The following is an 11,236-nucleotide window of genomic DNA, read 5'->3' as shown; positions in this document are numbered from 1 at the left end:
CAGACAAGTTTAAACAGGTCCGTTCTCTCAGAAACAGGTTCCTAAACTGAATTAAATTCCTCTGTAATGACAGATCTGTAATCCTCAACACAACAGCCTCACAACACCTATCTGACAAGTGGCTGTACAGGGCAGACAGGTGGAGGACTCAAATGCAGACTCTACAGACCGGAAAGCTAAATGAGAAAAGCTTTTAATGAGAAATCCAAAAACACAGTCTGACATGCTTTAACGGCAAGTCAGTCAAATCTCAGGCAAACAAAATCTGAAAAGGAGAAAGCAAAGGCAAGGTTCAAGAAAAACAAAGCAAATACCAGGAAAACTAGACATTAGGAAAAAAGACTGAAACACTTGACACTGGATACAAAGATGAACTGGCACTGAAAGAGGAGAACACACAAACTAAATACACTAGAGGGAGAAGGATAATGAGAGACGAGTCAAACTTATCGGAGCAGAATATGCAATCACAAAGGCAGGAAACACACAGGAGCAGGAAGTGAAGTATCTGAAACTAGAGGAGAGTTGAGTATTTTAAAATAAAACAGGAAACAATTAATGAATTAAAGGAAACAATAAAAAACATAACCTAGAAAGCAGATGCAGACAGTTACTGAGTGGGAACAGATGAGCAGGTGGGTGTGGTGACCAGGAAGGACAGTCTGGGGGCATCTGCTGGACACATAGAAGGTAGAGACAGAAACAGAAATGGCAAGAGAAACACACACAGGCCCTAAGCAGGAATTGTGACAACCTACAGTACTCCTATAACTATAACACCTACAGTGGGTCAGACAGTCTATGAATAGTTAAACTCAGAGCGCCATTTATTTCCATCCAGCTCGTTTTACTAATGTGATGACAAGAGCAAACTTCTGTTTCTGTCGACACTTCTTTCTCTGCCTCACACACACACACACACACACACACACACACACACACACACAGGTTAGCTTTCAGCTGATGGTAAACAACATGCTCACTGTCAGTGATTTTTTACAATAAAAATACTCCATTACAAGTAAGAGTCCTGTAAATACAAAAGTGTTTTTAAAGTATTCATTGTACAGAAAAATGGACTGTCATTGTCATTATATATTATAGTAACACTTTAAACCTGCAGTAACTTTTGTTTAGTTTCCATTAGAAACAAGTAGTGAACACAAATGCTCCACTATGTTTACTGTTTTATTTTGGATGCAGAGTGAGTGTGAGTGTGACAGACAATGACACTGGAACAAATAATGGTTTCACATTCTCTCTAACATGACCACAGCAAACTTCCTTGAACTTTCAGAGTTGTGAAGTGGGAGTTGAACAAGGACAGACATTAAGGTCAACTGCACAATAGTTTTATGGCTTGAAGAAGACAGACATCCTTTAATTCTATAAAAGAAGTCTATTTTGGATTTTAATTTTTGAGTCAAATATTGAATACAAGTCTTCAATGAGAGTCTGCTGTCTGTGTTTGATTGACAATAGCAGGGGGGCCCTACTTTCTACTTCTACTGCACTGCATTTATCTCCAGCAGCTACAACAGTAACATGCTGCTCTAACACTGATGCTTCACTATTAATAATCTAATTATGTCATATAAAATAATATATCAGTCAGAGGGACCAAACCACTACTTTTACTGCAATACTTTAACTACATCAAGCTCATAATACTTATGTACTTTTACTGAAGTATGAGTATGATGTGAGTGTGAGTATTTCTTCCACCACTGGAAAATGCAAACTCCAAGACATGAAGAGAAACTAAAGAGCTGCAGACTGTCAACTGATCCAGCTGTTTCCTCGATTCCTCTTGCCCCAGATCTCTTCCTGTTTCTGTCTTTATCAGCTCCTGCTCCCTGCTCTGACTTATCTCACACATTTACCTGCAGAGACAAAGACTGCTGAAGTTGCTGTAGATATACAAAGCTGTGCAAAAGTTTTAGAGTACGTAATAAATCCCACAGGGAAATTCAACTGTTACAGCAGCCACTTGACATACAAAATACAAAAACAATGAAGTAGATAAACAAATACAAGTAGGGCTACATTTATATACAATTACAGAATAGACTAACTCAAATATGAAAATAAATAGAATAAATAAAATTGAAACTAGATATAACCATGACTAGAATATACTATTTTCTGAGTATACACTGTTAAATTATGTTAATATGTCATAATACACTGTACATTAGTGCAAGTCAGGTGTATATTACTAAGAAAATGTCCAGGATTGTCCATGTACTTTGAATTAAGTTTAGAGTGATGCATGAATAGTTTATATGATGTACGCATACAGTATGTTACAGTATATATAGATTTAGGCATCTCAGCTGCTTCTGTCTCTTCATTTAATCCCAGATTGACTCCATGATGTTGAGATCAGGGCTCTGTGGGGGCCAGACCATCTATTGCATGACTCCTTGTTCTTCTTGTTGCCGTAGATAGTCCTGTATGACTCTGACTGGATGTTTGGGCTTGTTGTCGTGCATTATGTAGAGGAATCTCAACATCTTAAGTGCCTAAAACATCTGCACATTACTGCAGATATTTTATCAGTGTTTCTACATGCATTCTCAGTTCGTTCCCAAAGACACCAGTGTGCAATGTGTGGACTGAGTTCACTGTTTCTCACTCAAACCAGTTACATAACAGGAAGAGTTTCCCTGAAGTCCAGAACAGAAATCAGCTGAAACCGGTTTGTGTGTGTTTACATGTCATTGTTATACAATACATAACATCTCAGCACATATAACAGACACACACCTGACTGTCCACAGTGTGTGTCTTTTCACACTGCTCATGTGAATGTTTGTTCTGTTCCAATAACTAATAATCAATTATTTACTGGCTGCTGTTACTTCCTGTGTATCTGCAGGTGTGTCTCCATCTTCTTTGTGGAGTTTCAGGCTCACTTTGGAGCCGACTACTCAACTACAGCGTGGATCCACAGCCTGGTGGACTGCACCACCATGCTCTGTGGTCAGTACTCACACAGGACAGTCACTGTACTGCTCTGGCAAGTACAATACTGGGACTACAAGTAGTGATAGTAGTACTCAATGTGGCATAAGTGATTCCCTAAGCAAGAAGATCTAACAAGAAGAATCAAGTATTGACCAGTAGATGAAAAGTCAGAGGATCAGTTATTAAAATTTATTCTGAGAGGAACATGAATGTATGAACCAAATTTCACAGCAACACATCCAATAGTTGAGATATTTCAATAAACAACTAACAAAGTTGACCTTGTCGTGGCACTAGAAGACAAGTCCGTCTATTTGCCCATTACTTTGGTTCAGACTGAAAGATCTCAACTACCAGATGGATTGTTAGGACATTTTGTTGAAACATTCAGGTCCCCAGAGGATGAATCCTACTGACTAATACTCTTATAAACTATTTTACTACTTTGCTGATCTTCTGACTAGTAAAAGTAGTCTCAGTGTACACCAAAACACAATCACTAAACATCTTAAGGTGAGACAAAGGCCAATTGAAAAGATGGGTTTTCAGTTGCTATTTACAAGCTTCTACAGAGACTGCAGACTGAATGTCAGAAGGAGGAGAGTTCCATAGTGTTGGAGCCACAACCTCAAAGGCACAATCACCTTTAGTTTTCAGTTGAAAGCAAGAGACAGCCAGTTGATCCTGGTCAGAGGACCTAAGTGACCTACTGGCGATATAGAGATGGATAAGATCGCTGATGTACTCTGGTGCCTGTCCATGCTGGGCTCTATATGTAAAAACAAGAACCTTAAACTGAATCCTAAACCTGATGGGAAGCCAATGTGAAGAACTGTGATGTGAGTCATCCTGCTGGACCTGGTTAACAGCCTTGCAGCAGCATTCTGGACCATCTGTAGACGGTTCAGAGATGACTTGCTGAAACAGGTGAAAAGGGAATTACAATAGTCCAGCTGGGATGATATGGAAGTGTGAATAATAACATTCTAGGTCCGGTTGTGGTACGACAGATGTGAGTTTGGCAATATTTCTTAGGTGGAAAAAACATGTACGGGTCAATGATTTAATATGCTGATCAAATTGCATCGCCTGGTCAAATATAACACTGAGGTTACTTAATTTAGACTGAACAGCTGTGGAAAGGGACCCAATACTCTGAGCAACCTTTGGAGCTATGCTATCTGAGGCTATGATAAGAACCTGTCTTGTCGGTATTAAGCTGTAAGAAGTGGTTTGACATCCAGTCCTTAATGGCAGTCAGACAGCCGTGCAGCACAGACAGTTTATTGGAATTATCAGGCTTAAAAGACACATAGAGCTGAATATTGTCGGCGTAACATTGACAGGAAATATCACTACATTTGCTGATAACCTGACCTAAGAGAAGCATATATAAAGCAAATAGAATAGGACCCAAAATGGAACCTTGAGGTACACCACAGGAAAGAGCAGTAGTTTCAGATGTGTAAAGACCAAGAGACACAGAAAATGTCCTATCTGAGAAGAAGGAGGAGAACCAGTCCAGGGGGCTCCCTGAGACACCCACACACTGCCTGAGCCTTTCAATCATTATTCTTTGATCCACAGTGTCAAAAGCTGTGCTAAGATCCAGCAGCACTAAAATGGAGCACTCAGCCACATCAGAAGACATCATTATGTCATTGGAAACTCTGAGAGGAGCAGTTTCGGTGGAATGCTTCTGATGGAAACCTGATTGTAATTTATCAAAAATATTGTGTGCAGTCAAGACAGCAGTGAGCTGTTTGGCAACAACTTTCTCTAAAATTTTAGAAATAAAAGGCAGCTTGAACATAGGCCTGTAGTTATTGGGACTGTGTGGATCAAGGTTAGTTTTTTTCAGGGAGGGCTGAACAACTGCATGTTTGAAGTAAGCTGGGACACAACCAGATAGCAGGAAGCTATTTGTAATAGAAACCAGGCATGGACCAATAGACCCAAGTGCATTTTTAAGCACAGACATGGGTAAAATATCCACAGGACTGGAGGAGGATCTCAAACTACCCACCAGATCAGTGAGGTCTTGGAGGGAAATGGGAGAAAAACAGTCCAGAATTTACAGCTGAAAAGCATACTAGCTCTGACATCTCTAATATAATCAACAAAGAAGGAGAAAAAAATTGCTGGAATCCTTATTTGGCAAAACAGGCACATCTGGAGGTACCAGAGTGACAATGTTGTTAATAGTGTCAAACAGGACTTTGCAGTTGTGTTTACTGGCGGAGATAAAATTGGAAAAGTAAGAAGCCCTTGCATCTTTAATCATATCATTTAACTTTGTTAAAAGGTCTTTGTAGTAAAGATGGTGAACATGCTAGTTAGTGGATTTCCACAGTTGCTTTACCCTCCAACATTTATGCCAGAAACAACAAATAGCATCATTTAACCAGGGGGATGAATTTATGGAGGGGACAAATTGCATTTTACAAGGACCACTTTATCCAAAACAGAGGAGCAATGTATGTTAAAAGATTGAACTAGAGACACTGTGTCCGCATGAGAACACAACACCGTGCCTTGTTCAAAAGCTGCAGCAAAGCTGCAAGAGATGTCATCCACATGCATATTAAAATCACAAACAGTGATAACTGTCCAACCTTATGATGGAGGATAAAATATCACTGAATTCAGATAAAAGAACCGTTAAAACCAGGGGGTCACTAAATTAAAATACAATAAAGCGGATCAGAATGACCAACTTTGGTTAACTGCAGTTCAAAAGAGGAGAAGACTCCGGTGCTCACCAAACAAGTCTGAAAACTCTTGAAACATATACTGACACAGCTCCAGTGGGCAGCCTGGTGGGGAACCGCTGGTCCTGTCGGGTGTCGGTGATGCTTGGTGGACTCCTCTCCTCCTGCGGCCTCCTGCTCAGCTCCTTCACCAACAGCCTGGAGACGCTCTACTTCAGCATGGGAGTCCTGACAGGTCAACAACACATCTCCTAACCTTGATCCTGAGCCTCTTCTTTTAAAATGTCCTCACTTAACAAAAATGTCCTCACTTTATAAAAATGTCCTGGATTTCAGGTCTGGGTTTTGCTCTCTGCTACACTCCAGCCATCGCCATGGTCGGCTGTTACTTCCAGCGGAGGAAGGCATTGGCATATGGTATCGCCATGTCAGGCAGCGGGATTGGCACTTTTGTGCTGGCACCGGCAGTGCAGCTGCTCATTGAACTGTACTCATGGAGGGGGGCATTGCTTATCCTCAGTGCCTTTGTGGGCAACCTCTGCATCTGTGGAGCACTGCTGCGACCAATCACAGTGCGGGAGGAAAAGGGGCAGGAGAGGGCGCCAACAGGGGAGGAGCGACTTGGTGATGAGATAAAATCTTCCATTTGTTATATGTGCTTGCTTATTATCACTTCTTTTCACAGTGAGTACCGCTAGTACATTTAGCACTCGTACCTCCACTTGCAGTCATAGTAAAACATCTGTAGTACCAGTTCAACCATAGTACTACAAGTACTCCCAGTTTATCTGCTATGACATGCAGCCTGACACCTATTAATGTACGTACAGTTATACACAAGAGTTTATATCTGGAAACTCTAATAAAACTCTAATCCAAGTATTTTAGTCCCTTTAACAGTTTTTATTGTAGTAGTATACTGTGCATAGTAGTATGTCATATAGTTTATACTATTTAATTTCAGAGTATTTTTGTGATGATGAATTAGTTTGTTGGTTATGCCACCTCATTTTCCTATAACTGGTTACCAAATCCTTGCAGGCGTGGCCTGTAAATCCTGCAAGTATGAACACATTATTCAGGTGCAGATAAACAGGTTGCTTACAACACAATAATTGATTGTTACATTCACAGATTAGAGTCTGTCAGACATGAATCCTGTCAGTCATCAGTCAGTCAATCGTGATTTTCTCTTCTTTTAAGTTTAAGTTGCATAAAAATACTCAAAACCAAAAGGTTCCCAAACAGAAAAGGTCATCATCCTCATCTTCACCTGTCTGTCTACTGACACAGGTAACGTCTCCTCGCTTGACACCGAGCTCGCCACAAAACTCTCTAAAGAATCTGGGGACAGCCTTTTGTCATCGGGTATGTCCTTGGTGCCATCTTTGACATCATTGCCTCCACTGCCAGGAAGCCATGCTCCTCAGCTGCAGAGGAGGCGGGGCTTCAGCTCCTTCTTCTTGTCCAGTCAGGAGTACCAGTTTTTGCTCCTGCCGGACTTCCTGGGCCTCGCTGTGTCCTTCTTGTTCCTGGCCAGTGGCTGCAGCCTCCCCTTCGTCTACCTGGTGCCTTATGCCCTGAGCATGGGTGTCAGCCACCAGCACGCTGCGTTCCTCATGTCCATCCTGGGAGTCATCGACATCGTGGGGAACATTACCTTCGGCTGGCTGACGGACAGGAGGTACGATTTGCGCAGTGATTGGTCAGTGGTGAAGGTGTTTTTATGTTTTGTTTTTGTTGTAATTAAGGTATAACAATTTCTATATTTACAAAAGATATTCTTCCTCTGGGGCTTTTAGCCAAACAGCCTCAATTGCGTTACCACTAGAGCTGCATTGATTAGTTGACAGCACACAATAATCTACTGACAGCACATGATAAATAGAAACCTGTCTCTCTGACTGCAGGTGTCTGAAGCCGCACCGTGTGGCATGTTACGTGTTCTCAGTGTGGATGGAGGGTCTGTGCTGCCTCTTCACACCGCTGCTGCACTCCTTCACACTCCTTGTGCCCTTCGCTGTCCTCTATGGTTACTTCGACGGCGCCTATGTGGCGCTGATTCCCGTAGTGACATCAGATGTGGTGGGAGCCCCATATCTGTCCTCAGCTCTGGGCGTGGTCTACTTCCTGCATGCCATTCCCTACCTGGTCAGCCCACCCATCGGAGGTGAGGGAGGCTCATTGTCCTCAATTTTAAATAATCCTTAAATCAGATAAATGACTTATAAAAGAATTTTACTGTTCAAAAACATGGTGCTTTCAAGGATCATCCAACATCTGAGATTCACAAGATAAAATAAGATCAAAGTTACCAAGATACAGCAGCGATTAATCCTCTAACCTCTAATCTGATCCTGACCCTGACCCCAACCTGACCCCAACCTGAACCCCGACAAACTTTAAACAGTTTGGGTTGATTGACATAAGAAGGTTTCAGGTGCTCACTGAACAGTATGGAGTTGTGTTGATGCCAAAAGTCTAATTTAGCACTAATTTAAAGCTGCATCAGGCAGCATCACACTTTATGCCTAAAAAGCAACAAACTCCACAAAACCATCCACAGAGTTCCTGATTAAAATCATATTTGTTGCCAGTTTTAGACTTTATTTTGTTCAAAGTTCTTGTGCGGCTGCTTATGTTCAGACATTTAACATTTGAGAACTTCTCTATAGTTTAATTTAAAAAATGGTTTTATAGGAAAACGTAAATATTTCTCAAAGTAAGACGTCCAAAATGATTCTCTGATCTCAGCTCAAAGAAACAAAACAAAAGAATGAAGCCAAATATGTTTTATGTAGTTTTTGGAAAAGAAGCCTTGATCATTCAGTTATTGATTAGTTTTATGAAAGGGTTGATTGTGTCAGTTATTAATTAGTCTTATGAACAAGTTGAACGTGTCAGGACTTGATGTAGTTGTTTGGTGCTGCTGCTGATGGGAAGATGGACTCGTGTCTGTCAGGAGAATAGTTTCATGTTTTCAGTGAAGGTCAGACGACCAATGACGTGTTCAGTTCCTAACTCAGGTATTGATTAACACAGAAACAAACTGTCTGCAGGTTAGAGAGTTCAGACGTGTTCCTATTGAGTCTAAAAAGCGTTGTCTTCTTTTCAGCGATGATGTCCTGAACTGAACTTGGTTTTGTTCTTTTGCACAACAAGTTTGTTTTTCCTCTGAGCCGATCAAATAAGATCAAATTTCCCAAGATACAGCAGCGATTAATCAGTCGATCGACAGAAAATTAATCAGCATTTATTTTGATAATTGAATAGTTGTTTTTGTCATTTTTTGTAAAGCAAAAACACCAAAAATATGCTGGTTGTTTAATATCTTTGGAGAGTCACAAGGTCACTGAATGAAGATGTTTCTTATTAACAGCAGAGCAACAACTTTTAAACAAGCGATTTATTGGCTGCTGGAAGAGACTGTTGGACCAATCAGAAGCTACAGATACTTCCTTCAAATACCTCCAGTTTATAACAGACTTCCTGTAAGAAGATAGCCCTGATGACATCACTATGACATCATCAGGGTGGGTGATGTCAGAACTGAAACTCTTCTTCTCTTGCTGCAGGTTGGCTGGTTGACATCACAGGAAATTACACAGCCACCTTCTTCCTTAGCGGCACCGCCCTGCTGGCCAGTGCGCTCATCCTCTCCACCACCACCGGAATACGCCGCTGCCGCCGCTGCCACAGGAGGAGTCATGTGACTGCCGTCTCCAAGGACTCCAAGCACTCTGAGCACAAACCCCTCCCCCTCAGTCTGTCTGACCAATCAAACTGCTTTGTCTCCTTCAACAAGGAGGCAGTCAGCGCAGCTGTCGACTCGTAGCTCAGAGAAGATGAGTTGTGTCGATTTATTTTGAAGGCCAGTCTAATATTTTATGTTCTTATCCCTGAGAAAAACATCCTGGAAGCTCCCACTCAGCAAAGCACCTCATTGTTCTTTTGTTTCATTTTTAAGCTGCAGCCTCATCCTCAGCTTGTCTCCCGTGGTAACCGTTGGGAACATTGAGAGGATGAGATGATATCATCACACACGTTGGGATGTTTGTAATGCTGACACACAGGAAATTAACTTCACAACAAACAGCCACTGCCTGACATTGACCCCAACCTGACCCCTGACCTGACCCCAACCTGAACCCTGACAGACTTTGAACAGTTTGGGTTGATTGACATAAGAAGGTTTCAGGTGCTCACTGAACGGTACTGAGTTGTGTTGATGCCAAAAGTCTAATTTAGCACTAATTTAAAGCTGCATCAGGCACCCGCAGAAAGTTCTTGTGCGGCTGCTTATGTTCAGACATTTAACATTTGAGAACTTCTCTATAGTTTAATTTAAAAAATGGTTTTATAGGAAAATGTAAATATTTCTCAAAGTAAGACGTCCAAAATGATTCTCTGATCTCAGCTCAAAGAAACAAAACAAAAGAATGAAGCCAAATATGTTTTATGTAGTTTTTGGAAAAGAAGCCTTGATCATTCAGTTATTGATTAGTTTTATGAAAGGGTTGATTGTGTCAGTTATTAATTAGTCTTATGAACAAGTTGAACGTGTCAGGACTTGATGTAGTTGTTTGGTGCTGCTGCTGATGGGAAGATGGACTCGTGTCTGTCAGGAGAATAGTTTCATGTTTTCAGTGAAGGTCAGACGACCAATGACGTGTTCAGTTCCTAACTCAGGTATTGATTAACACAGAAACAAACTGTCTGCAGGTTAGAGAGTTCAGACGTGTTCCTATTGAGTCTAAGAAGCGTTGTCTTCTTTTCAGCGATGATGTCCTGAACTGAACTTGGTTTTGTTCTTTTGCACAACAAGTTTGTTTTTCCTCTGAGCCGATAAAATAAGATCAAATTTCCCAAGTTTGTGCCCATTAAACTTAATTATATCTAAAGATGGTTTTTAAACTGTGATTTCTGCTTCTTAGATCATGAATATTTCATGCACTACAGATGAGTTTTCATGTGCTTTAAGTTACAGAAACAGTGACTGTAATGAAAACATAAACCTGGTTAAATGAAGCGTTAGACTCTGTCTGTTCTCATGGATCGACTGTATCTTGCATTTTCTCTTCCACCTGTATGTCACTTTAAAACATTTCAGTGTGTCGTCTTAAGATTGTTACAGATGTCCATCGTTTCAGAAAAACATGAAGTTTGTTGTTTTCTTTGTAAAAGTCAGTAAATTAAAGCACATTCTGTCAAAGCCACATCTGTTTCCTGTTTATTTTAAATCCTCTCAGATTAAAGCTTCACATTTAAAGAATTAAACACTGAATTCTGAATAGATTCATAAAAGTTTTGATTAAAATATGTCAGACACTTTTTCTCAGAAGACCTGATGTTTTCTGTTGCAACTTAAATCCTCTAATCACATTTCCTTGAAACCAGCTGATTCCCTTTCAGTGTTGCTCCACATAAATCACATTTTACTTAAACATGTATAACCTTTACAACACTTGCAACTAACAATTATTTTCATATGAGATGAGTCTTTTTTTTTTTTTACTGATCTGACAGATGGAAACATGCTGACAGCAACATATCAG

General features: G+C 40.7%; 1 protein-coding gene across 4 annotated transcripts in view; it reads left to right on the top strand.

The window, feature by feature from the left end:
- Window positions 1-10,897, top strand: part of slc16a12b (solute carrier family 16 member 12b) — an 11,617-nt gene extending 720 nt beyond the window's left edge. For 3 of the 4 annotated variants that reach the window (XM_044336766.1, XM_044336767.1, XM_044336764.1), the window contains 6 exons: window positions 2,882-2,985; window positions 5,773-5,916; window positions 6,018-6,365; window positions 6,975-7,365; window positions 7,592-7,851; window positions 9,257-10,897. In XM_044336766.1, the coding sequence (XP_044192701.1) occupies window positions 2,882-2,985; window positions 5,773-5,916; window positions 6,018-6,365; window positions 6,975-7,365; window positions 7,592-7,851; window positions 9,257-9,516 (1,507 nt within the window). In that variant the 3' untranslated portion in view covers window positions 9,517-10,897. The remainder of the gene's footprint in view (window positions 1-2,881; window positions 2,986-5,772; window positions 5,917-6,017; window positions 6,366-6,974; window positions 7,366-7,591; window positions 7,852-9,256) is intronic. The other variant, XM_044336765.1, reaches the window with a different exon arrangement.
- The last annotated feature ends 339 nt before the right edge of the window (window positions 10,898-11,236 follow it).

This window comes from Thunnus albacares, chromosome 20 (genome assembly GCF_914725855.1).
Source record: "Thunnus albacares chromosome 20, fThuAlb1.1, whole genome shotgun sequence".
Taxonomy (NCBI): Eukaryota; Metazoa; Chordata; class Actinopteri; order Scombriformes; family Scombridae; genus Thunnus; species Thunnus albacares.
The sequence above is the reverse complement of the archived record's forward strand: the minus strand, read 5'-3'. Positions and strand labels throughout refer to the sequence as shown.